The 27,650-nt window shown below is 46.7% G+C and overlaps 1 protein-coding gene across 1 annotated transcript in view; it reads right to left on the bottom strand.

Moving 5' to 3' along the window:
- The window catches only part of LOC134943685 (uromodulin-like), a 91,318-nt gene that overhangs the window by 27,557 nt on the left and 36,111 nt on the right, over positions 1-27,650 (bottom strand). Inside the window, exons 8-9 of the mRNA XM_063932394.1 lie at positions 13,931-14,029; positions 7,075-7,283 (exon numbers count right to left, since the gene is read on the bottom strand). Coding sequence (XP_063788464.1) covers positions 7,075-7,283; positions 13,931-14,029 — 308 coding nt within the window. The remainder of the gene's footprint in view (positions 1-7,074; positions 7,284-13,930; positions 14,030-27,650) is intronic.

Here is a 27,650-nt window from a genome sequence, read left to right as displayed (position 1 = left end):
CTCCCCTATGCACCCAGAGCCCTAGCTCACACAGCAAACTCCCCCTGGTGGCTACTTCAAGAAAATACACCAATGAAGTGCATTTAAACCCACTCAAAGGAAAAGCACCTGAATGTTTCCCTAAATCTCTGAGTAAATGGCGTTACCAGCTATACACCATTTCTAGCTGTTGTAGCTACTGATACCGTAATACATCGCAGATGCTAAACCGCAGGGAGCTGCTTTGCTGAAGGCATTCTTGTGTGAGCTATGTAATTACTTCTAACTTCGTTAGACTACGGGTGGTTATCCCACGATAATGCACCAAAGACGTGCACTTGAACCCGCCCAAGAGAAATCATTCAAACGTCTTTCTGCAATACTGAGCGAATGGCGCCATCAACCATATATTTCATCTACCTGTTGATGCTACTAATACCGTAGTGTACTGCTGATGCCAATCCAAAGGGAACTGCACTGCTGATGGCACCCATATGCGAGCTATATACATTAATCTAAACCTCGTTGATCGGAGTCCAGGAAACTAGACCTCCCCCCCGCTAGCTGAGTGATGACCAGGAACAAAAGACCTATTAAAAAAGCCGACACATCAACCCCTCGAGGAAATATGTCACAATCCGCTCTGAGACCTTTCTTACAACCCACCCCGCCTGCCCAGGCTGATAACCCACCAGAGGCAGATCACTCCATCCGCTTGCGGACACCCCACCCATCTCCCTCAGGCACGGAAACGCCACTTGAGAGCCCCCCAAGAAACAAAGACCTGCAAGAAATTCTGGCCTATATGAAAAACCTACCCACTAAGAAGGACCTGCAGGTCACTGTGAGACGTGAACTGGCGGCCGTGAGACAAGATATCTCCCTCGTCTCAGACCGAGTGACGAGCTTAGAAGAACACCATGATTCCTCCGATACATTTTTAAAGTCCATGGCGTCCATCATCGAAGCTCAATCCACAGAGATACGATCACTCCAGACCCGACTAACAGATTTGGATAACAGAGGGAGAAGAAACAATATCCGAGTACGGGGCCTGCCGGAAGACGTTACCCAAACAGGCCTAATAGACGCCCTTACAAAAATCTTCAATGAAATCCTGGGCAATGACCCCGACGACAATATTACCTTCGATAGGGCCCACAGAGCCTTGAAGCCAAGAGGCCTCTCTTCAGATAGCCCACGCGATGTAATTTGCAGATTACATTACTTTTCCCAAAAGGACGACATCATGCGCAAAGTCCGACAGCTCGACGGGGTCGACTTCAACGGCTCACCAATCCAAATATATCAAGACTTGTCCTGGTTCACTCTTCAACAGCGGAAGGCCCTTAAACCCCTAACGGATGAACTCCGCAAACGCCAATTAAAATACAGATGGGGATACCCCTTTAATCTCCAAGTCTACTCGTCGGGAAAAACCCATACACTCAACACGTTCATGGATATCCCGGAATTCTGTACGGGATTGGGTATCCCGAAACCTAACCTACGCGATTGGGACTTCCACATTCCAGAGCTACCACCTTTCCAGCCTTTGCATACTGGAGCTCCCAGGACAGAAGTACGAAAGAACGGGAAAAGAAACTCCAAAGGCGGCCCCCCAAGCGAAGATCCACGAGCTACCTGATGGAACACCAATGGAGAGTCACAGTTCCCTGCACACAGCGTGAGACTATATTATACCTCTGGTGGATCTTTATTTGTCATTTAGCAGTTAGGGGGTCTTGACCCTTCACTCCACCATGGAGTGCGGACTGCAGAATGAAACCCATCAAATATGAGACTCACTGCAACCAAATACTAGTTGCGATTTACAGTTTAACGAGGTTTACAGTTTACAATGTATAGATTATACTTAACAGTATACGACTAGCTAACATTGTATATGTTTAGTTACTTTAGCTCTATTTTAGATTAATAACCAGATGCCCAAGGCGGGAGTTCCCTTGTCCGCCCCACACCCGCTCATGGCAAGCTTGCCTCTTGGGTCTCCAATCCTTAACTGGTTTGGTGGCCTCAACGCGGGTTATTCAAAAGTTAATGTTATTGTTTACCTTTTTTCCATGTTTTACCCTTCTCATACCTCCCCCATACCTTCACCCCTCCCCTCCCTCGACCACTCCAGGACAACAACAATCCTCTATGACCCACAATCATCATGACATCCCCCGGAAAAATTAAAATAACATCACTCAATGCGAAAGGCCTCAATGCCCCTGAGAAAAGATCATCCTTACTGCGGTCCCTATGGGCTGACAGAGTAGACGTCGCACTAATCCAAGAGTCACATTTTAAAATTTCCGCTAAGAATCCGCCCCTGACAAACTTCTGCTTCCCCCAGGCCTACTATAGCAACAACCCAGATACCAAATCTAAGGGAGTAGCGATAATGTTCTCCAGGACTCTCCAACTGTCAGACATATCAGTCCACAAACCGATCCCAGGGCGCCTCCTGGTAGTCAATTGCAAAATATGTATGTGCCCGTATACATTTGTGGCCCTGTATGCCCCAAACAAAGATCAGATTCCATTCTTCCGCTCGGCCCTTACCCTACTCGAGCCCTTACTTACGGGGGTTGTGGTTGTGGGAGGAGACCTGAACTGGATAATGGACCCATCCTTAGACTCATCCTCTGGCTCACCCCGACTTTCCCAACGTCAACACCGACAGGCTAAGCGACTATTTCACGATCTGCAGTTGGTAGATTCCTGGAGAATACTCCACCCCTCTGACAGAGACTACTCATTTTACTCGAATCCACATAACGTTTACTCACGTCTCGATTATATATTTTTGAGCCACAGACACCTCCCTCAGCTAATAGATTCCTCCATAGGCTCGATAACCTGGTCAGACCATGCCCCAATACATATGACCCTCTCAACCCCCCAAACAGCTCCGGGCCAATGGACCTGGCGCCTAAACGAGCTACTCTTGCAGGACCAGTACTGCAAAGGCGAATTAGAGAAGGCCCTGACAGAATATTTTTCCCTTAATGACACCGATGAGGTCTCTAAGGTTACCTTGTGGGAAGCACACAAATGCACCATTAGAGGCAAACTTATACAGCTGGGGACTTTTATGAAAAAACAGAGGTCAGCTCATATTACCAAATTACTAGAACGTCTCCACCGCCTTGAGTCCTTACATAAACAATCCCTTTCAAAATCTGACTACTTAGACCTGATAGATACACGATCCCAATTGAAAAAAACCCTCACAGACAGTATCCAGCTTTCTGTACGCAAGTGTAACTCCAAATACTACCAGTGGGGTAATAAACCTGGCCGCCTTTTGGCCCAAGCACTTAAAGCACAACGCTCATCTCTGTACATCAATAGCATAAAAGACGGAGATGGAACCCACAGATTTAAGTCCCCCGAAATAGCTGCGTGCTTCAAACAATACTACTCTCTCTTATATAACTTAGAGAACCGAGCCGATAATACCCCTACCCCTTATAACCTCCTACAGGCAAAAGCGTACCTAGAAAAAGTATCCTACCCTGTTCTAACACTAGCAGATAGAGAATCACTAGAGCAACCCTTCACCCAGTTAGAGTTGGAACATGCCCTAGCCTCGACTCCCATTGGTAAAAGCCCGGGGCCGGATGGCTTCACACTTACATATTACAAACAATTCAAAGACCTCCTCTCCCCTTACCTTCTCCAGGCCTTCAATTCAATCTCTGCGGACACCCATTTCTCGGCCCAATCCCTGGAAGCTCACATCTCAGTGCTGCCTAAGCCCGGTAAGGACCCCTCGGTGTGCTCTAGTTACAGACCCATATCCCTACTAAACATTGATGCCAAGCTATTTGCAAAATTAATGGCAAATAGACTAAATGTACTCCTTCCATCACTGATCCATAATGACCAGGTGGGCTTTGTTTTGGACCGTGAAGCCAAAGATAATACCACAAAGGTCCTAAGCCTAATCCATATAGCGTCCCAAGGAGGTCCCCCTACGGTGCTATTGTCCACCGACGCTGAAAAGGCCTTCGATAGAGTCAGCTGGGGCTTTATGAGGTCTGTTCTGGGGCACATAGGACTGGGTCCCCTGGCACTTGGCAGAATCATGGGATTATATAGATCACCCACAGCCCGAGTCCGAATCAATGGGACATTGTCTGAACCCTTCTGCATAAACAATGGGACACGACAGGGCTGCCCACTATCACCTCTACTATTTATCCTATGCATTGAGGCCCTTGCAAGGGCCATTAGAGCTAATGGCCTCATCACAGGCCTGACAGTAGGAGATACAGAACATAAACTCTCCCTATTTGCTGATGATCTATTGGCCACAATAACATATCCGATCACCTCCCTTCCCCATTTTATGCAGGAACTGACTCACTTTGGACAACTTTCCAACTTTAAAATAAACATGTCTAAGTCCTGTGCCTTGAACATATCCTTACCCCCCGACACTGTGAAAAAACTTAAGCAATCCTTCACATTCACTTGGAACACATCACACCTACCCTATCTGGGTGTACTGCTACCAAAAGACTTATCCCGCTTATTTAACCTGAACTTCACTCCTCTCCTCCGGACGATTAGAGCAGATTATAGTAGATGGTACCTCAAGCCACTATCATGGTTGGGGAGAGTGAACGTTGTAAAAATGAATACACTCCCTAAATTACTATACAAATTACAAACCCTCCCAATACAAATCCCAGACTCCTGGTTCAAGTCCATACAACTCCTGACACAGCAATTCATATGGTCTAGGAGAAGACCAAGAATTAGCAGATCCACAATGACCCGCTCTACCCGGAGTGGGGGCTTTCAATTACCAGATATCAAGGGCTATTACTGGGCAATATTGCTCAATAGAGTCTTGGACTGGACGAGGAGTCGGGATAAAAAACAATGGGTGGCACTGGAGGGACTCCATATGCAGCAATTCCCGGAGATCTTACCGTGGCTCCCCTCCCTCCCCAAGACCCATACCACTCACCCAACTATCAGCGCGACCCTTTCATTCTGGAAAAAAGCACGCACCTGGTCAAATATTTCATCCGCTTTCGGCCCAATTACTTCTTTTCTAGCCAACCCCGACTTTCAACCCGGCTTAACACCATCACATTTCAGTAACTGGGCCCTCGCGGGTCTCTTCAGGGTAGGTCAAATAGCAACTTCCACAGGGGTTAAGCAATTCTCAGAAGTAAAACTAAAGTGGGACATTCCGCAGCGAGATTTTTGGAAATATCTACAACTAAGACACTACATACATTCCGGGCATAGACACCCCCAAGCCTCAAGGGAACTTACACAGTTTGAGAGGCTATGTGTTTCCAGAAGCACCCCCCACCATACAATCTCTACACTTTACAAACTAATACAAGACATTGAAGTCCAAACACCCACACCCTTTCAAAAGGCATGGGAGAGAGATCTGGAAATCCGACTGACGGATAAAGAGTGGCGTATGATATTTCTCAAAGCCCACAAAAGCTCAGTGTGCATACAAGTCAGGGAAACCCAATATAAATTGATAATGCGGTGGTACAGACACCCCTCCCTCCTCCATCACATGTACCCGGGAGTGACAACCAAATGCTGGAGATGCCTCGGCGCAACCGGTTCCCTAATGCATATTTGGTGGTCCTGCCCCTTAATACGCCCTTTCCGGGCAGAAGTCATTTCCATCTCCCAAAATATACTACACACACCTGTCCATACTGACCCGGCCTTTTGGCTGCTCTCCCACTCCCCTACCCCACTGGCACAGCACAAAACGTCACTGCTACGTCATCTATCCAATGCAGCGCGGGCAATTATCCCCACCCTGTGGAGGTCTCCAACTCCACCCACAAGACAACTATGGTTTGAGAGGATCAATCACTACATGAATATGGAGAACATTCTCTTGAGCTCTAGAGATAAACTCTCAGAATTCATGGCTATGTGGCTACCATGGATAGATTATACCACCTCCAAAGAGTATAAGGAGCACCTGTTTACAACCAAGTGAACTAGCAATGCAACCAGCCCCCCATAATGAAAGCATCCCATCCTCCTCTTAACCTACGAACCTCCTGGTACTGGTCAACCCCGATCCCGGACCCTCCCACTCCCCATTCCTTACCTCGCCCATCATACCCCCCCCCCCCTTTCCTCTAATTACTTCACTATCATTACCTCGATGTTTTGATTAGGATTATTGTATAAACAGAAGGCAATTGGATAACGTATTAAATATTACAGGATGATATATTGATGACTATACTTGTAATAACCTTCAAAACCTGTGACAACTTTCTATATAGATGCTGTAGTTTAGATTATACCTAATTCTAACTGCATTTATAACAGCCTTCTGAACTCAAATGTGTTGTAATTATTGAATTTTCTTGAATAAAAACAGAATATACAAAAAAAGAAAATTAATAATGACCGTGCATATAGGGCCTAATTCAGCATGGATCGCTATTCAGAGAAATTGCAGTTGCCTGTGAGTAGAAAGGTGCCACCCCGACAGGAAGAAAAAATGCTAAATTGCGAATGCATCGCAGTTCACAATCCACTCGCAGATGCATACGCAATTCCTGGAACATCAAAGAATCTTTGTCGTCTGAGCAAATGTGAGTAAGTCTGAGGCTGCAACTAATCTGCGACTGAGATGGCCTGGAAGTGGTCTGTGCTGATGTCAGAGACCGTCCCCAAAAACATCTGGGCACGCCTGTAGTTTTTCTAACACACCCAGAAAACGGCAGGTTTTCTCCCAGAAATGCCGGCTTCCTGTCAGTCAAACAGTGGCTACATTGTGATTCCGATCTGTACACAATTTCTGTAGCGTGTGCAATATGAATGCTACACATGCCCAGTCATTCAATAATCACTTAATTTGCGATTTCTCTGAATAGCGATCCATGCTGAATTAGGCACATATTGTAGATAGAACCAGAAGGCAGAATACAATCATAAACATTTTCTGAAATGTCATGTTTCACTAAATATTCCAAATCCTATTTGGACATTTCAAATTTATAAAATTTGAGATGCATTAAGATTGTAATAAATTAAAATATCATAGAAAAGTATTTCAAGAACGGCACATACAATTATTTGAAGTCCGCATTTTCCTGCTTGTAGTGAAGACAATACGGAAAAAGTGTTGGTGATGGGGTCATCCCGATACTCAAAGCAGCTGCTGTCCTTCAGAGTGATACTACTGACATTGAGGTTCAGACTTTTCAGCTGACATTTATAAAACGTGACTTTCATTTCATGGACTCCGCAGGTTAGCTCAGGTCTTATGTCTGCAACATCTGAAACATGTCTAAATGTTATTTACTTTGTATTCCATGCTAAAACATTTTAAGTTAATTACATAGTTATGCATTAATCAAACATTATTCACTATTAAATTGTAAGTTCAAATGTACAAGTATGATCAGGACTTTGGGTCCTCCATCGTTATGCTTACCCTTTCCCACCAGCCCTTCCACCCCCAGGCCTGGGCAAGTCGGGATATTCCATGCTCCTGGACACATACTTTATGTAAATGATCTGTTAATGATCTTAATTATGTAGCAACACAGATGGAGTGAGGTCCCTGCTCACAGAAGCTTATATTCTAGAGCACAGGTTCTCAAACTCGGTCCTCAGGACCCCACACAGTGCATGTTTTGCAGGGCTCCTCACAGAATCACAAGTGACATAATTAGCTCCACCTGTGGACCTTTTAAAATGTGTCTGTGAGTAATTAATACACCTGTGCACCTGCTGGGTTACCTGCAAAACATGCACTGTGTGGGGTCCTGAGGACCGAGTTTGAGAACCCCTGTTCTAGAGAGTCTTTGAGTGGATACAATGGGGGACTGGGGAGCACAGTTATGTACTGTTGAGGCCAGAGAGTTAGGAGGAGGGCAATGAAGAACAGAGCATACAGGTTATCACTTGGATATGACAAGGGGGCTACATATCGAAGACTAGTTTTAAAAAGTTTGACTTGCATGTGAATACAGTCAAATTCATATAAACTCTACTACATGTGCTATATGGTATCCTCCAGGGTACTGGATTGCCCCCAGACTTTTCAGTTTTATGCTAGCGCCAGTATGTTGATAAAGATACCTTTGTCCACATCTGTTGGCACTAACCCAAAATGACAACCTTCTGGTCACTGATCATTTAATTTGTAAAATCAGCAATGGAGTTTTCTTCTTCTCTACCCGGTCTTATGAGTATACAAATGTTACATGTCATCCCTGAGGCATCCATACCTCCTCCATTGCACTTGTCTTGATTATTAAATGTACTTGGTACAGATTCAGATATACAGATGGAGCCACGCTAATTGTGGCTCCATCTGTGACTAGTCACGCCCGGCGAGGCGGACCGCCGGGAACGAATGGGGTGCGCGTGAGTCGTAGATGCACACATGCCCCATTCAAAGTGAATGGGAGCGTCTGTGAATGCTCGGCGGCGGGCAATGAGTGTTGCTCTATCTGTAACATCCTATATTATAAAAGGCTAACTGCTCCTCACCACTGTCACTGTATGTGCATCGGTGGCCACTGGAGGCCGCCACACAGACAAAATGCTGCTAAATACCTAAAAACACTGATCTGACTGTTTCACACTTGCTACATATGGAGAGAAGGTGCTAGAGAGAGAGAGATAGAGAGAGAGAGAGAGAGAGAGATTGGGGGTAGGGGTAGGTTTTTGGTGTGGCAGTTGCCATTTATAACAACCTTTCATATTCAAAATTGACTGGATATTCTATCTTTTTGTTTGATTTCCACTTACGGTTCCATTAATTGAACGCTGCTCCTCACCTCTGTGGTGCCACCGGCAGCGACTGGAGGGATAAGGACACACACACCTCCTATGTACACTACACCTCCCCCCCACCATATACTGCCACTATATACACACTGCACCCTCATACTCATTCCCCTCCATACAGTTCCCCTTATATACAGGGCACATCCCTCCTCCATATACCGCATACTCTGCACCCACTCTTCCATATACTATTGTCAGGCTCCGGAGCCTTATCTCCGGTGGATGCCCCCGGGGAGTTGCCGTCCCGCTGGTTGGAGCGGCTGCGGCAGCAGGGAGCTGCTGGGGGCAGGTCCTCCTGGACGGATGTACAGCTAAGTATGTCTCCTGTGCTGGGGGCAGTCATGTTGGAGACCAGAGCATTACCAATTAAGTTCCCACTCTGTGTCCAGCCAATCCTGCGTGTTCTCCTCTTACAAAAGGGGGCTGGCTCAGAGGGAGAGTGCCAGTGCTTCAAGTTACCACCTTGTGAAAGGTTCTCCAGCTCTGTGTTCCCAGGTTACTTCTGGTGCCCTGGTCACGGTTACTCTCATCTATCAGTTACCTAAATGCTGCTGCAGTCCTGCTGTCTAAGTCCGTCGCCACTCGTGTAAGTGCTCACGGGGTCCTAGGTCATAGAGGAGCTCCAGGTGCTAACGGCAGTTCGTGCAGACGTCTTCATTTCCTCAAAGTCCAAGTTCTTCAGTCTCGTCTTTCAACCACAAATCACAAGTCTTCATTTCTTCAAAGTCCAAGTTCTTCAGCCTTGTCTTTTAATCACAGTCTTCAGTTCTTCTTTATCGGAGTTCTTCAGCTTCACTCTTCAAATCATTTAACCATAGACTCTTATTCTTCCAGTTTCGTCAATTTTTCCAATATTTGTGTACAGTCTGTTATTCATTAAAACTACAGTTACCTTTCTCCGGAGTCCTCCTTTTCCTTTATGCCCTCCGGCCAACGTTAACAATTAGTTTGGCCTCCACACCATGAGGAGGAATTACATTCAGCCACCTCGTTTACTCTCCTCACAAATAGCTGTCCCTTCAGCCAAAACTCAGTTGTCGGAACCCCAACTTACACCGAGCGTGACAACTATGCTGCAACCCCAGGTTACTTGCCATCCCAGGACTCGGCAACAAGTAGCAGCAATAACAAGGAAATGGATGTAGGAACCACAAGACTGTCCAGCAGCACTCACAGTAGAGGCATTGAAGACACGTGTGGCCACTTACCGGCAGGGGGAGAAGGTGAATCAGTCCAGCCGGAAGGGGTAAGACTCTGTGTGAGGTGAGTGGAGTGGTGACCGGTAGGAGGAGCGGTCGGAGCTGGGACTGCAGATGATGCGGGGGAGGAGGCAGATAATCGGCTTAACTGCTTTATATATAGTGTACGCCAGTGGGGGATTGGGGTCCTGTACTTGCCCCTCCCACACCCTGCACAGTTCATGCTCAGAGCCCTCAGGCCAGTTGCTAGTGGTTACCCGTGTCCTCTACCCCCAGAATGGGCAAGAGCTGTGCGGGGACTGGTGAGCCTACACGTGCCAGTACTGGTGTATATATATATAGTGCATCATTATTATAGCCTGCTCATTACAGATATACTGTACAGCACATATATATATATATATATATATATATATATATATATATAGGCAGGGCTGGTGCTAGGGTGTTCAGCGCCCCCCTGCAAACTATAAATTTGCGCCCTCCCATATTCCTTTGGCGCGCGCCAGGAAAAGGGGTGTGGTCTCACAAGTAAGGGGCATGGCCACACAATAGTACCCCCATTTAAAATTACGCCACAATGTAGCACAATCTTATTAATCTTATACATAATGCCCCACCCGTAGTAGTAGCGTCTTTATATGTAATGCACCCCAGTAATAGTAGCATCCTTATACATAATGCCCCCAGTAGTAGTAGTGTCCTTATACATAATGCCCCCCCAGTAGTAGTAGCGCCCTTATACATAATGCCCCCCAGTAGTAGTAGCGTCCTTATACGTAGTGCACCCCAGTAGTAGACGCGTCCTTATACGTAATACCCCCCAGTAGTAGTAGCGTCCTTATACGTAGTGCACCCCCAGTAGTAGAAGCGTCCTTATACGTAATTACCCCCAGAAGTAGTAGCGCCCTAATACGTAATGCCCCCCCAGTAGTAGTAGCGTCCTTATACGTAGTGCACCCCCAGTAGTAGCAGCGTCCTTATACGTAATGTCCCCCCAGTAGTAGTAGCGTCCTTATACGTAATGCCCTCCCAGTAGTGGTAGCATTCTTATACGTAATGCGCCCCCAGTAGTAGTACTGTCCTTATACATAATGCTCCGCGCAGTAGTAGCATCCTTATACGTAATGCCCTCCCCCCAGTAGTAGCATTGTTATGCGTAATCCTCTCCCAGTAATAGTAGCGTCCTTATACATAATGCCCCCAAGTAGTAGTATCGTCCTTATACGTAGTGCACCCCAGTACTAGTATCGTCCTTATAAGTAATGCCCCCCCACAGTAGTAGTATCGTCCTTATACGTAATGCCCCCCCAGTAGTAGTAGCATCCTTATACGTAGTGCACCCCAGTACTAGTATCGTCCTTATACGTAATGCCCCCCCAGTAGTAGTAGCATCCATATACGTAGTGCACCCCAGTACTAGTATCGTCCTTATAAGTAATGCCCTCCCAGTAGTAGTAGCGTCCTTATACGTAGTGCACCCCAGTACTAGTATCGTCCTTATAAGTAATGCCCCCACACAGTAGTAGTATCGTCCTTATACGTAATGCCCCCCCAGTAGTAGTAGCGTCCTTATACGTAGTGCACCCCAGTACTAGTATCGTCCTTATACGTAATGCCCCCCCAGTAGTAGTAGCGTCCTTATACGTAGTGCACCCCAGTACTAGTATCGTCCTTATAAGTAATGCCCCCCCACAGCAGTAGTAGCGTCGTTATACGTAATGCCCCCCCCCAGTAGTAGTAGCGTTCTTACATGTAATGCCCCCCCAGTAGTAGCGTCGTTATACGTAATGCCCCCTCAGTAGTAGCGTCCATAAAGCGCGCGCACAGACATACCTCACACACACACACACACACACACACACACACACACACATATACACACACATACACACCCACACATACACACACACTTCTCTCTCACCCTCCACTTACCTAAGCCAGCCAGTCTCCCTCTGTACAGCAGCCTGGTCCGTGTAGCTCCACCCCTTCTTGTCCATTTAGCCATGCCCCTTCCGTCCGTGTAGCTCCGCCCCCTTCTGTCCCGTACTTGGCACTGTCACACAGCACAGGTGAGGGGAGGGAGGAGGCTTTTCATGCTGCAGGTGCCCGCTGCCAGTGCCTGTCATACAGTGACAGACACAGCACTGGCAGCTGCACCAGCAGCAGGGGGGACAGGATGGCGCAGCAGGGAAGGGATGCAGAGTAGGGGAAGCGCCTATCCGTCCCAGCGCCTCCCTGCACTGCATCCCTTCGCTGAGCGGGTAGCGCCGGGCCTGTATACAGGTTGAGTATCCCATATCCAAATATTCCGAAATACGGAATATTCCGAAATACGGACTTTTTTGAGTGAGAGTGAGATAGTGAAACCTTTGTTTTTTGATGACTCAATGTACACAAACTTTGTTTAATACACAAAGTTGTTAAAAATATTGTATTAAATGACCTTCAGGCTGTGTTTATAAGGTGTATATGAAACATAAATGAATTGTGTGAATGTACACACACTTTGTTTAATGTACAAAGTTATAAAAATATTGGCTAAAATGACCTTCAGGCTGTGTGTATAAGGTACCAAAGAAAAAAGAAGAAAGAAGCATTTTCTTGGACGCACTCTACCATTAATTGTTTGCTTAAAATATCTATTGTTTATTGGATATACATTAAAATTCTTGGGAATTGGTGAAATATTAAAATATAGTGTGAATAAGAAAAACAGAATGTGATAATAAAAACTACTCGTTTCCAGATGGTGATCTCTCAAAGTATTGTCTCAATAAAGGCTATATTGCCTATACCATAATATCCGTGTCTTTTATTGGTGTTGTCCTATAAACTGCTTTTTAGTATATCAGGCTACCAGTATTGTTGCTTGTCCTTTTAGCAACAGTTTCAAGTATGCTCTCATACAATTGAGACAATACTTTGAGGGATCACCATCCGGAAACGAGTAGTTTTTATTATCACATTCTGTTTTTCTTATTCACACTATATTTTAATATTTCACCAATTCCCAAGAATTTTAATGTATATCCAATAAAGATAGATATTTTAAGCAAACAATTAATGGCAGAGTGCGTCCAAGAAAATGCTTCTTTCTTCTTTTTTCTTTGGTAGCTGTATACGAGTCTAGAACTCAAAAGCATTTGGAGGGCACCTGCGTATAGGGTCATACAGGGTCGAGAGGGAAAAAAAAACTAAATATCTTCAATAACGCAGAAAGTACCATAATACATCTGAACTGTATACATAAGAAAATTATAGTTAAAAAACTGGTGCGGGATTACACAAACTACATGTACATGTGTGTATAAGGTGTATATGAAACATAAATGCATTCTGTGCTTAGACTTGGGTCCCATCGCCATGATATCTCATTATGGTATGCAATTATTCCAAAATACGGAAAAATCCCATATCCAAAATACCTCTGGTCCCAAGCATTGCGGATAAGGGAGACTCAACCTGTATATATATATATATATATATATATATATATATATATATATATATATATATAAAACGCTATACCCTCAGCATGACAGAACCCCAGCTCCCAGCAGTAGGAGTTACAGAAACCTGGCAGCTCCTTTGTGAGTAGCGACCTTCCCCCTCTATAATTCGTCCCAGGTGTTCATCATTGTCATGAGCTTTTAACTAATGTAATGCATAATGACTCTGAGTACAGTATTCTGCACAAAGTGATTCCTTTGAACAAAGTCTAGCTCCTGTGGCTTACATATTATAACAGTATAAGTAAGACCTGTTCCTCAGCTTTGCACTACAACCTCAAACCACCCTCTTTTTAAACTCTCTGCTTTCTAGGCTATTCTATATTAGGATTGTGTATATTTGTCCAGTAGAAAAACTATAGCAGTTCTATGCTTCTTTCTAGTATTGTCTTGTATATTCTGAGCTAAACATACCAGAGACTTCATATTCGTCCTTGCAGTAACATCCATAGATTCCATCTTTCAGCTTCCATTCTTCGTCTGCTTCACATAATAGATCACTTGTATGTGGATCTAACAGGAGTAGGGTGAAAAAAATGCACATTGTTCAGAAAAGAAAAGACAGAATACAGTATAAATAACAACTATACTCTCATAAAGTTAAATACTGTATAAGGATGATTTTTAAATGCTTTCGTGTATCAGTTCATTGAAAACTAAGGGGTCTATATATACTAAGCCTTGGTACAAACCAACCAGCTCCTGTCATTTTTCAAACATCACCTGTAACCTGGCAGTTACTGTAGGGCAGTGGTCTCCAACCTTAATTGGGGTGTGAGCTACTTTCGGAAAATAAAACCTCTGAAGGAGCTACCCCCTCCCCCCAATGCGCATGTGTTCCTGCGAAAGTGGGTGTGACCTCACAAAAGTGGGTGTGGCCTCACAACTACAAATAATGCCTCCCAGCAGTGCCAGATACACAAATAATGCCCCCAGCAGTGCCAGATACACAAATAATGCCCCCCAGCAGTGCCAGACACAATGCCCCCACCAGTGCCAGATACAATTCCCCATTTAAAATGCCACCTGCAGCGCCAGATAAAATTTTACCCCGCAGTGTCTGATACAGTGCCCCACATAATGCTAACCCTTGCTGGCTTCTTCTACTGCCATCTGTGCTGCTTCTCTTGTATGAGGGACAGAAGTCCGGAGATCGGCTGCGGTGAGGGTGACAGAGTCTCCGGCGGCGGGCATTTAAAATATGGTGCCGGTAAGTGAGACAAAACTTGCGGTCCGGCAGCCAATCAGATGCCGCCACTGCCGGTCCACGAGCTCTGATTGGCTGACGGCCGTCACCATATTAATAATGAAGGGAGGAGGAGTGCCAGTGACTACCCAAAGCCGTGCACTCTGTGAGCTACCAAAAATACTACGGCGAGCTACCGGTAGCTCGCGAGCTATGGGTTGGAGATCACTGCTGTAGGAGCTGATTGTCTGCTACTTTATCTCCATCTACTTTATCTCTTTTCAAGACCTAGTACCAGGGGAATAAATAGAACTTTGTGGGGCTCATAGCAAAATTTATAAGGAGCTCCTAAGTCTGTATGCACTGTTCTGTAGATGCTTAGCACACTCTAATTTATCTGTGTATTGGTGATGTGCAAACACAGAGCTGTGCATATCATTGCAGACAGGGCCGGTTCTTGCCCTTGTGGCGCCCCGGACAAAAATAGGGGCGTGGCTTCATATGGGGGCCTGTAGCGCAGCTGGAAGAAAAATAAAAATAAAATAAAAGTATACTTACAATCCCCGCTCCTGATTCCAGACCTCCTCCTCCGCCGGCGCCGCTCTTCTCCAGTCCTCGGATCTATGGGAGAGACGTCATTACGTCTCTCCCATAGCACAGCATAGACACTAGAGGTCAATTATGACCCCTAGTGTCTGTGCCACTGTGCTGTGCGGTGCGCAATTACGTCATCGCGCACCACACAGCAAAGGTCCTCTCCATGAAGAGAAACTAGACGCATAGCGTCTGGTTCCCTTCAAAGTGGGGGACCAGCGGCGGGCACAAGGGAAGGCACAGTAGCGGATCTTGCCATGGTGCGGCGCCCTCCGGATGGCGCCGGCGCCCCAGGCAAAAGTACTGCTTGCCCGTGGCAAGATCCGCCACTGATTGCAGATGTTACACACCAGAGTGCTTTAAGGTGGCACAGACAGAACGATTTATACACAACATAAACAATATAGGGCCGAATTCAAGGTTTATTGCAAAGTCTTCCTCTAATGGGCAAACCATGGGGGTCATTCATATCTGATCGCTGCTGTCTGTTTTCGCACAGTGGGCGATCAGGTCCAAACTGCGCATACACCGCAATGTACAGGCACGTCAGGCAGCTAAAACAGGCATCGCCAGTCAGCGACGGGAGGGTGCAGAGGATCCATTTGCACGGGCATTCCCAAGGTGATTGACAGGAAGAGGCCGTTTCTGGGTGGCAACTGACCATTTACAGGGAGTGTCCGTAAAAATGCAGGCGTGTCCAGGCGTTTTGAGGGAGGGTGTCTGACGTCAGCTCCGGCCCCAATCAGCAGGATTCAATCGCACTGGAAGAGTAAGTCCTGGGCTGCGCAAAGACTGCTCAAACTGATTTTAGCAGCTCTGCTAACACATAGGATAGGAATGCACTCTTGCACAGCAAAAATATCCTCCCCCTGTAGGCGGCAACTATCTGATCGAAGGACAGCAAAAAACGCAGCCCAGCGATCAGATCTGAATTACCCTCCTTGTGCACCGCAGGTGGGTGCAGATATAACATGTGCAGGGAGATAGATTTGGGTGGGTTGTATTGTTTTTGTGCAGGGGAAATACTGTACTGGCTGCTTTATTTTTACACTGCAATTTAGATTTCAGTTTGAACACACCCCATCCAAATCTAACTGCACATGCACCAGGAAGTAAACAGTCGGGCGGTGCAGTGGGATTGCATGAGGGACCTTTGGGCTCTCAAACGGCCAGGCCCCATAGCATTCCCTGCATCCTCTATAGTTACGCCACTGCTTCATACATATAACCCTAAATCTATATGATATTGTAGAGAAAATAAAACTGAGAATGGTATTGTGCTCTTTAAAATTAAGTACTTGACATAGCAGTATCAAACACTCAAGATTCTTATAAAATAAATGAGTATTTGATGGAAAACTAACATCAAACAAATGACTAAAATGTTACATACAAATCAATCATCATTTAAAACATATTACTATTTATACATTATTTAGTGTGCATTGTACATTTCTGGCTCTAGGTAAATAAATAAAAATATATACTGTACATGTTTCCAAAGACCAATCAGGTGTGCTGGCTGCAGAATGTATTAAAGTGGCATATACTGTAGGTAAAATATCAATCATATCAGCGATCCAGTGAGGATGTTGCCAGCACAACCACAGAGATGCAGGTGTACAGAACTCCATTTTCTGACTGGTTTCACCTCTATACGGAAGCTTTATCAATCTGTAGAGAGCTTCAATATGGAAGCTTTATCATTTGTGGAGAAAATATATTGTCACATCAGATGTATAACAAATATTCCCTTACGTGAACCTGGGGTGCTGCTTGTGGGCTGCACTGGCTGAATCAAATTTTTAACAGGGTTCCTACAAAAATGGGTGAACGTTTATATGTGGAACCCCTAGACGGTTACATTTTACCTCAGTAGGCAGAAGATGACTATAGAGGAGCATGTCAGTGGCAGCATGCATCGTCTGATTAACTTGAGAGTTACCAATCATAGTTACAAGCCTTTGTAATAAGACCCAATCGAAGCTACACAGTTCCCCCCAATATGCCCCACAGTGCCCTCTGTATGCCACACAGCCGCCCCCAATCTGAACCACAGTCCCCCCCTTGATGTAACACAGTTCACCCCAATGTGCACCACAGTGCCCCCCATGTATTCCACATAGTGCACCCATACCCAAGATGCCCCACAGTGCCCATCTCCCCCCCCACCCCCACCCCCACATGCTCACCTACAATTTTTCAACTCCTGCCTAGAATCCTCCCGGGCCCCTGGCTCTGTGTTCTGCATGCACATACAGAGCAGCTTCTGAGTCTTCTCCTCCGTGTCACAGACATGATACTGGGGAGGGGACTTCTGCCATGTATGCACCGTGCATGCAGAACGCAGAGCCACTGCACCTGGGCAGCCCCCGTCCACCTGTTAGGGTTATTATAGGGTTAGGGCTGTGGTGGAGGCAGAACCATTACAGGCCAACTTTAACCCCCGATGCAGCTACCCCTTTGATGCACCTTCTGTCCCCACCGGGGCCTGGCGTTCACACTACACTTGCTCCCAGTGGCTGTCTGGCAACTTTTAGCCTGGGGGAGGGGGGGGGGGGGGGGGGGGGGACTCAAGAAAGTGGGCCAGCTTTTCACAGGGAATGCAGTGCAAACATGGGCATGACAAAAATGTTGGTGGTGTGTTTTTTTAATGTGGGTGTGGTTTAAATAGCTAAAGAAATATCGGGCAGTACCTATATACTGTATATACATTCAATTAGGTGCGAGTTTACCAAATATCTTGCACCTGTGCTTCTCTATATTTGTCTTTAGCTGAGCAGCGGCCAGGGGGAGCAGGAGCATCCTCTGTCTGCCTCCGCAGTCAGGCGGCCCTGGAACACTTAAATAGCACTAGTCTGGGGGGAAGATGGCACCCTGTCCACCTGCCCAGCCAGCCCCTGCTTGCTCTGCCCTATTTGGCACTGTACATGCTCCATAGTGGATTAGATGCCACCATGAGCAACTACGGACACATAACTCTGTTGCATCGCCATTTGTTTGTTGAAGGGGCATCTTGGTGGCAATGGATAGTTACACAGCTCAGTAATGGCGCATCATTGGCATGTAGGTGGAATTGTGGGCTACGATGAGGTGTGCAATGCAGAGAGTTGTCTAATTCTCCTCACACTCCCAGTGGCGTAACTATAAGTTTTGCTCCACCCTACCAAAAAAGTTCCTGCCCCCCCCCCCCCCCCCCGACATTGGCCACCACAGAAAAAAAATCCTGTCATTTTTCCTCCTTATTGTAATGCCCCTTACACATTGGCCCTCATTCCGAGTTGTTCGCTCGTTCTTTTTCATCGCATCGCAGTGAAAATCCGCTTAGTACGCATGCGCAAAGTTCGCACTGCGACTGCGCCAAGTAACTTTACTATGAAGGAAGTATTTTTACTCACGGCTTTTTCTTTGCTCCGGCGATCGTAATGTGATTGACAGGAAATGGGTGTTACTGGGCGGAAACACGGCGTTTCAGGGGCGTGTGGCTGAAAACGCTACCGTTTCCGGAAAAAACGCAGGAGTGGCCGGAGAAACGGTGGGAGTGCCTGGGCGAACGCTGGGTGTGTTTGTGACGTCAACCAGGAACGACAAGCACTGAACTGATCGCACAGGCAGAGTAAGTCTGGAGCTACTCTGAAACTGCTAAGTAGTTAGTAATCGCAATATTGCGAATACATCGGTCGCAATTTTAAGAAGCTAAGATTCACTCCCAGTAGGCGGCGGCTTAGCGTGTGTAACTCTGCTAAATTCGCCTTGCGACCGATCAACTCGGAATGAGGGCCATTATTCCACACACAGTAATGCCTATTACACATTATGCCCCACACCATAATGCCCATTACACCATATGCTACACACCGTAATGGCCATGATACATTATGCCACATACTGTAATGCCCATTACACAATATGCCGCACACCATAATGACCAATGCACATTATTTCAGACACCATAATGTCCATTACACAATAAGCCACACACTGTAATGCCCATTACACAATATGCCACACACCGTAATGCCCATTACACATTATGCCACACACAGTTATGCCTCTGACACAATTTTATGCCCAACACACAATAATGTCCCTTAAAAATGATGCCCCACAGTAAGGCTTCTAATTACTTTTACATTACCTGCTTGTTATCAGGGATGCACATTGTCATGGGTTTCATGCTCTGGATTCCATGCTCATTGTCAAGGGTTTTATGCTCTGAATTCCAAGCTTGTTGCCAGGGCTTTCATGCTCTTTGCCAGGGGTTTCATACTCTTTGCCAGGGGTTTCATGGAAGAAGATGCGGCTTTCTGAATCTTCTACCAGCGGTGCCAGTGTTGCCGACACCTCCGGGTAATGCTCTACGCGCTGACATCACGTGACTCCCAGTTCCATTGCAGCTGCTCTCCACACACCACAAATGCCCACCGTAACCGTTACTCCTCACAAACAGACAGGCGCTCCGCCCTCATCTCTAGATGATTGGGCAACACTCATGCCAGTGAGTGGAACGTCAGTCAGCCCTATTGGCTTTACTATACGTCTGCAGAAGCGATGACTCAGCGGCAGTCAAGCCAGTCAATGCTTGCGCCCCCAAGCCACTGCGGGGCCTGGGAGGGCTATTGCTATGCCACTGCACACTCCTCAAAAGTAGTGCTGTCAGTTCAGATTGCTTACTAAGAAGGAAAAACAGGTACAGTGCCTAGGACAGCAGGAACACAGGGACAGGCTTAGTACTAGAAAAATGAAAGAACTTTGTAGCATTTTTAAAAATATCTGCTATGGCTTACAGCACGTTTGTTCCCAGTTACTTAAGCAATTATGGCTAGGACAACCATCAACATATAACTTATAGAAAAAGAAAGATAAGGCTGGATGCACATAGAGTCCTATTGGATTGTTTGCCGTGCTGCTAGCATATATGAGGATACCAGACCTCACTGGATTGAATACAAGGATGATTGGTTATGCAGCGCTCGGACTTGTATCTATGTAACTTGCACTATAGTCAATGTTCTATAGATATATTTAAGCAATAGGTATGTGCGTGACAGGAATTTATTTGGGCGCAATAAAACATTAAAAGTTTACAAAATAACACAAAGTTATATGGTGTGGTAAGCAACAAAAAAAGTAAAAAGAAAAAGAAAAATGTAAAAAGAAAAAACTTAATTAGTAAAGCAAGTTTGTCCATTTTAAGTTCAGAATGGAAATTTCAAAGTCACAATGTCAGGTTTGGAATCTGGTAGGATGATACTGGGGGTAGTTATCTAATGATGGTTATGAGGGTGAGTGGTATGGTGGTGTGGGATGGCCGGCATCCTGTACCCTACATTCTCTGCATAACTTACCACTTTGATGTACAGGATGTTCATTTCCTTGATATTAATGGTGTGTCACGATCCGGGTATCTGGACGCCATTACTTACCCTTCAGATGCCTCCTAAGGCTGGCTCAGCGTTCCAGGACCGGATCCCGCTGTTCCTGAGTTTCCACATGCAGAATGTCAGAGTGGTGATTTCATCAGCCGCGGCCTCCGCTGTGCCCGCGTGGTTAAATGTGCGCTTGTCAGTCTGGCGTCTCCTGTGGCCGGCGTCGCCATTACTGTTTCAATTCTCACATGGATTACAAACCAAACTTCCCTCCAAGTGTCTGCATGGGCGCAGCCATCTTGGATTTTGTCATCTGATTATTTCCACCAATCTGCTGTCTGTATTGTTGATTTGCATTATTGCCTAGCCAACCCCTTCCTTGCTGCAGGTATAAGTATGCTGTGCCTGAGCAAGGAAGGCGTCAGTGCTTTGGTTGTCTAACCTAGTTCCAGTTTGTCTCTCTCCTGTGGTTGTCTTCCAGGTTCCAGCTCCTGTCTCCAGACTTCTGCTATAGAGACCCGCACCAGCATTCTATCTGCGGTGTAGCCTGACTCTCCGATCCATTCTGGACTCACCTGTTTCCAGCTACAACAATCACCTGCTTCCAGCCCAGCTTCCAGCAGTGTATAGCTTCTCTTAAAGGGCCGGTGTCCTTTCTGTAGTTTACCACTCTCCACCGGTATTATTATTTCACCGCTCTCAAACAATCACCTGCTTCCAGCCCAGCTTCCAGCAGTGTATAGCTTCTCTTAAAGGGCCGGTGTCCTTTTCTGCAGTTTACCACTCTCCACCGGTATTATTATTTCACCGCTCTCAAACTCCAAACTTCATTATTATTTCATCGCTCTCAAGTTCGTTTATTATTTAACTGGTTCCAGCCAGTATCCACTCCGTACCAACAACAGTCTGGTTCCAGCCAGTATCCACAGCAGCCGTTTTACCTTCAGCAGCCCAGCCTTTCCTGGAACATCAGCTGGTACGATCCTGGGTTCTCTCCATTGCTACAGTCAGGCCTGGTAAGGACTTTCCAACTAGAAGATTATAAGAACTGTCTCACTCTACCAGTGCCTGTGGCCCTTGCCACCCTGTAGTACCCAGGAATTGTATTTATCCTCTGTTGACTTTTATGTTTCCTTTTACTGCTGCTGTGTTACGGAGTTTGTCATAATAAACATCATTGACTTTTATCCTGGTTGTCGTGGTCACGCCTTCGGGCAGTTATTCTACATGTTACTTACATGTCTAGGGGTCTGATACAACCTCCCAGGTTCCGTTACATCTCAGCCCCTACAACTGAGGCTGCCTCCCGTCAGCTCAGGCCCTCAGTTGTGACAGTAAGCACTGACCTAATGAATCCAGCCGGAGACCAGGATCAAGCGGCCAGGCCGATGCAAGAACTGGCAGCCCGACTTGAACATCAGGAGGCTGCACAGGGCCACATCATCCGCTGTCTCCAGGATCTCTCTACACGGCTGGATGGGATTCAAACGACCCTCCGTGGACCTGGCACGTCCGGTGCGTCCACTACAGTAACACCAGCTGTAACCCCACCCACCTTACCCATTTCCAGTCCACATCTTCATCTTCCAACGCCAGCAAAATTTGATGGATCTCCAAGGTTCTGCAGGGGATTTCTCAATCAATGTGAAATCCACTTTGAGCTTCTACCTGGCAATTTCTTCAGTGACCGTACCAAAATTGCCTATATCATCTCCCTTCTCAGTGGCTCAGCCCTTGACTGGGCATCACCTTTATGGGAGAAGTCTGATCCCCTGCTATCCTCCTATACTGACTTTGTAGCTACATTCAGGCACATCTTCGACGAGCCAGGCCGGATAACATCTGCTTCATCTGAGATTCTCCGTTTACGCCAGGGAACACGTACTGTGGGACAGTATCTTATACAGTTTAAAATCCTGGCATCCGAACTGGCATGGAACGACGAGGCCCTGTATGCTGCATTCTGGCATGGCTTATCAGAACGCATCAAGGATGAGTTAGCTACCAGAGACTTGCCCTCTAAGTTGGATGAGCTAATTTCTCTTTGCACGAAGGTTGATCTACGTTTCAGAGAGAGAGCAACCGAGCGAGGAAGATCATCTACTCCTAAATCTTCTGCTCCTCCTCCTCGTCAACCATCTCCATCCAAGGATGAGCCTATGCAAATTAGTCGTTCCCGTCTATCTCCCGCTGAGCGCCGAAGACGTCTCTCTGAGTCTCTCTGTCTCTACTGTGCAGCTCCGTCGCACACTATCAATGCCTGTCCCAAACGTCCGGGAAACTCCAGATCCTAGCTCGCCAAGGAGAGGGCCGGCTAGGAGTAATGATCTCCTCTCCATCTCCTCATGACTGTAACCTCCCAGTGTCGCTCCAAATTGCTCAACGTTACAGGAACGTCATTGCCCTCCTTGATTCCGGAGCAGCTGGGAATTTCATAACCGAAGCTTATGTTAAACGGTGGTCCCTACCCACCGAGAGACTGTCCTCGTCCATCTCTTTGACTGCCGTGGATGGCAGCAAGATTTTTGACGCAGTCATTTCCTTAAGGACTCTTCCAGTTCGTCTGAGAGTGGGAGTTCTTCATTCTGAGTATATTTCTTTTTTAGTGATTCCAAGAGCCACACATCCAGTGGTTTTAGGCCTTCCATGGCTCCGTCTCCACAACCCATCAATTGACTGGACGACTACGCAAATACTGGCATGGGGTCCCTCCTGTGCTGAGACTTGTTTAGCCAAAGTTCTTCCTGTTTGTTCTTCCTTCCCCAGGTCATCTGATGTTCCGCCTCCTCCATATCAAGACTTCACGGACGTGTTCAGTAAAGCCTCTGCTGATATCCTTCCTCCTCATAGAGAATGGGACTGCCCAATCGACCTCATTCCAGGGAAGGTTCCACCGCGAGGCCGAACTTATCCGTTGTCTCTGCCTGAGACACACTCCATGGAAGAGTACATCAAAGAGAACCTGGCGAAGGGTTTCATCCGACCATCTTCTTCTCCAGCCGGCGCAGGCTTCTTCTTCGTTAAGAAGAAAGACGGTGGTCTGCGTCCGTGCATCGACTACAGAGGTCTGAACGACATTACCGTCAAGAACCGATACCCTTTACCCCTGATTACCGAGCTCTTTGATAGAGTTAGTGGTGCAACTATTTTCACAAAGCTGGACTTGAGGGGTGCCTACAATCTCATCCGAATCCGTGAGGGTGACGAGTGGAAGACCGCCTTTAACACCCGTGACGGACATTATGAGTACCTCGTCATGCCCTTCGGATTGAGCAACGCTCCAGCAGTCTTCCAGCACTTCGTGAATGAGATTTTCAGGGACATCTTGTACCGCCATGTCGTGGTTTATCTAGACGACATCCTCATCTTTGCTAATAATCTCGAAGATCATCGTTTCTGGGTAAAAGAGGTTCTTTCCCGTCTCCGTGTCAATCACCTCTATTGTAAATTGGAGAAGTGTGTGTTTGAAGTTAAAACCATTCCGTTTCTAGGTTACATTGTGTCCGGTTCCGGACTAGAGATGGATCCTGAGAAACTCCAAGCAATCCAGAATTGGCCTATACCCTTAAGCCTCAAAGGGGTCCAGAGGTTCTTAGGGTTCGCCAATTATTATAGAAAATTTATACGAGACTTTTCCACCATCGTGGCGCCTATCACTGCATTAACCAAGAAAGGTGCTAATCCGTCCAAGTGGTCCGAGGAAGCTACACAGGCCTTTCACCTTCTGAAGCAACGGTTCATCTCTGCACCAGTTCTGAAACAGCCCGACACCGACTCTCCTTTTATCTTAGAGGTAGATGCCTCCTCCGTTGGAGTAGGAGCGGTGTTATCCCAGAGGGCCAAAGATGGACATCTACATCCTTGCAGTTTCTTCTCCCGGAAGTTCTCCCCAGCTGAGCGCAACTATGCCATTGGCGATCAGGAGTTGCTAGCCATCAAGCTCGCTCTGGAGGAGTGGAGATACCTGTTGGAGGGAGCTTCCCACTCAATCACCATACTTACCGACCACAAAAATCTTTTATATCTCAAAGGCGCACAATGTCTGAATCCTCGTCAGGCCAGATGGGCACTTTTCTTCTCTAGGTTTGACTTTAAACTCCAGTTCTGTCTGGGTTCTCAGAATCGTAAGGCCGATGCCCTTTCCCGCTCATGGGAGCAAGAAAATGAGTCCGAGTCTGCAGACAAGCATCCTATTATTAATCCGTTGGCATTCTCCACGGTAGGGATGGACTCTACGCCTCCACCAGGGAAAAGTTTTGTTAAGCCAGTTCTAAGGAAGAAGCTCATGCATTGGGCCCATGCTTCCCGTTTTGCTGGACATACAGGCATTCAGAAAACCCTTGAATTTATTTCTAGGTCCTACTGGTGGCCAACTCTGAAGAAGGACGTTATGGAATTTATTGCCTCCTGCCCAAAGTGTGCCCAACACAAAGTCTCCTGCCAGTCGCCTGCGGGGCAACTGGTTCCATTATCTGTTCCCCGTCGACCTTGGACCCATTTGTCGATGGACTTTGTTTCCGATCTACCTATCTGCAACAAGTTTAATACCATCTGGGTGGTAGTTGACCGGTTCACCAAGATGGCACATTTCATCCCTCTCACCGGTCTTCCGTCAGCTTCCAAGTTGGCTCAAGTGTTTATACAAGAGATCTTCCGACTTCACGGTCTTCCTGAAGAGATCATCTCGGATCGTGGAGTACAATTTGTAGCCAAATTTTGGCGAAGTTTGTGTCAAGCCCTCCAAGTTAAGTTAAAGTTTTCCATGGCTTACCATCCTCAGACCAATGGTCAAACCGAGAGGGTGAATCAGGACTTGGAGGCCTTCCTCCGTATATATGTGTCTTCCTCTCAAGATGACTGGGTTCAACTCCTTCCTTGGGCCGAGTTCAGCCACAACAATCAATACCATTCCTCATCTTCTTCTACACCATTCTTCATTAATTATGGATTCCACCCTAAAGTCCCAGAATTCCAACCGCTTCCCGCAACTTCTGTTCCAGCAGTGGATGTCACCTTGCGTCAGTTTTCAAATAACTGGAGGAATGTCCGCGCAGCCCTGCTTAAAGCCTCATTCAGGTATAAGAAGTTTGCCGATAGGAAGCGTAGAGCGGTTCCTGCTCTCAAGGTGGGTGATCGTGTGTGGCTGTCCACGAAGAATTTGAGGTTGAGAGTTCCCAGCATGAAATTTGCACCTCGCTACATCGGACCCTTCAAGATTGAACAAGTCATCAATCCTGTTGCCTACAGGTTACAGTTACCATCCTTCTTGAAAATACCCAGGACATTTCATGTTTCTTTGTTGAAACCGCTGATCCTGAATCGGTTTCATTCCGCACTTCCTCCAGCTCCCAAAGTTCAGATTCAACGGGGAGTCGAGTACGAGGTGGCCAAGATTTTGGACTCACGTTTCCGTTACGGTCAGTTACAATACCTCATTGACTGGAAGGGCTATGGTCCTGAAGAACGCTCTTGGACCAATGCCTCAGACGTCCATGCTCCTGCCTTGGTCCGAAATTTCCACGCAAAGTTTCCTTTAAAGCCTAAGAAGTGTCCTGGGGCCACTCCTAAAGGGGGGGGTGCTGTCACGATCCGGGTATCTGGACGCCATTACTTACCCTTCAGATGCCTCCTAAGGCTGGCTCAGCGTTCCAGGACCGGATCCCGCTGTTCCTGAGTTTCCACATGCAGAATGTCAGAGTGGTGATTTCATCAGCCGCGGCCTCCGCTGTGCCCGCGTGGTTAAATGTGCGCTTGTCAGTCTGACGTCTCCTGTCTCCTGTGGCCGGCGTCGCCATTACTGTTTCAATTCTCACATGGATTACAAACCAAACTTCCCTCCAAGTGTCTGCATGGGCGCAGCCATCTTGGATTTTGTCATCTGATTATTTCAACCAATCTGCTGTCTGTATTGTTGATTTGCATTATTGCCTAGCCAACCCCTTCCTTGCTGCAGGTATAATTATGCTGTGCCTGAGCAAGGAAGGCGTCAGTGCTTTGGTTGTCTAACCTAGTTCCAGTTTGTCTCTCTCCTGTGGTTGTCTTCCAGGTTCCAGCTCCTGTCTCCAGACTTCTGCTATAGAGACCCGCACCAGCATTCCATCTGCGGTGTAGCCTGACTCTCCGATCCATTCTGGACTCACCTGTTTCCAGCTACAACAATCACCTGCTTCCAGCCCAGCTTCCAGCAGTGTATAGCTTCTCTTAAAGGGCCGGTGTCCTTTCTGTAGTTTACCACTCTCCACCGGTATTATTATTTCACCGCTCTCAAACAATCACCTGCTTCCAGCCCAGCTTCCAGCAGTGTATAGCTTCTCTTAAAGGGCCGGTGTCCTTTTCTGCAGTTTACCACTCTCCACCGGTATTATTATTTCACCGCTCTCAAACTCCAAACTGCATTATTATTTCATCGCTCCTAAGTTCGTTTATTATTTAACTGGTTCCAGCCAGTATCCACTCCGTACCAACAACAGTCCGGTTCCAGCCAGTATCCACAGCAGCCGTTTTACCTTCAGCAGCCCAGCCTTTCCTGGAACATCAGCTGGTACGATCCTGGGTTCTCTCCATTGCTACAGTCAGGCCTGGTAAGGACTTTCCAACTAGAAGATTATAAGAACTGTCTCACTCTACCAGTGCCTGTGGCCCTTGCCACCCTGTAGTACCCAGGAATTGTATTTATCCTCTGTTGACTTTTATGTTTCCTTTTACTGCTGCTGTGTTACGGAGTTTGTCATAATAAACATCATTGACTTTTATCCTGGTTGTCGTGGTCACGCCTTCGGGCAGTTATTCTACATGTTACTTACATGTCTAGGGGTCTGATACAACCTCCCAGGTTCCGTTACATCTCAGCCCCTACAACTGAGGCTGCCTCCCGTCAGCTCAGGCCCTCAGTTGTGACATGGTGTTAGCAGTGATTTGTTATCCTCCATCCACCAGATGGTGAGCGTCTCTTCTCTTTTGGCTGGTTGCCTGGGGGACCGCCAGT

This window comes from Pseudophryne corroboree, chromosome 7 (genome assembly GCF_028390025.1).
Source record: "Pseudophryne corroboree isolate aPseCor3 chromosome 7, aPseCor3.hap2, whole genome shotgun sequence".
Classification (NCBI taxonomy): domain Eukaryota; kingdom Metazoa; phylum Chordata; class Amphibia; order Anura; family Myobatrachidae; genus Pseudophryne; species Pseudophryne corroboree.
The sequence above is the reverse complement of the archived record's forward strand: the minus strand, read 5'-3'. Positions and strand labels throughout refer to the sequence as shown.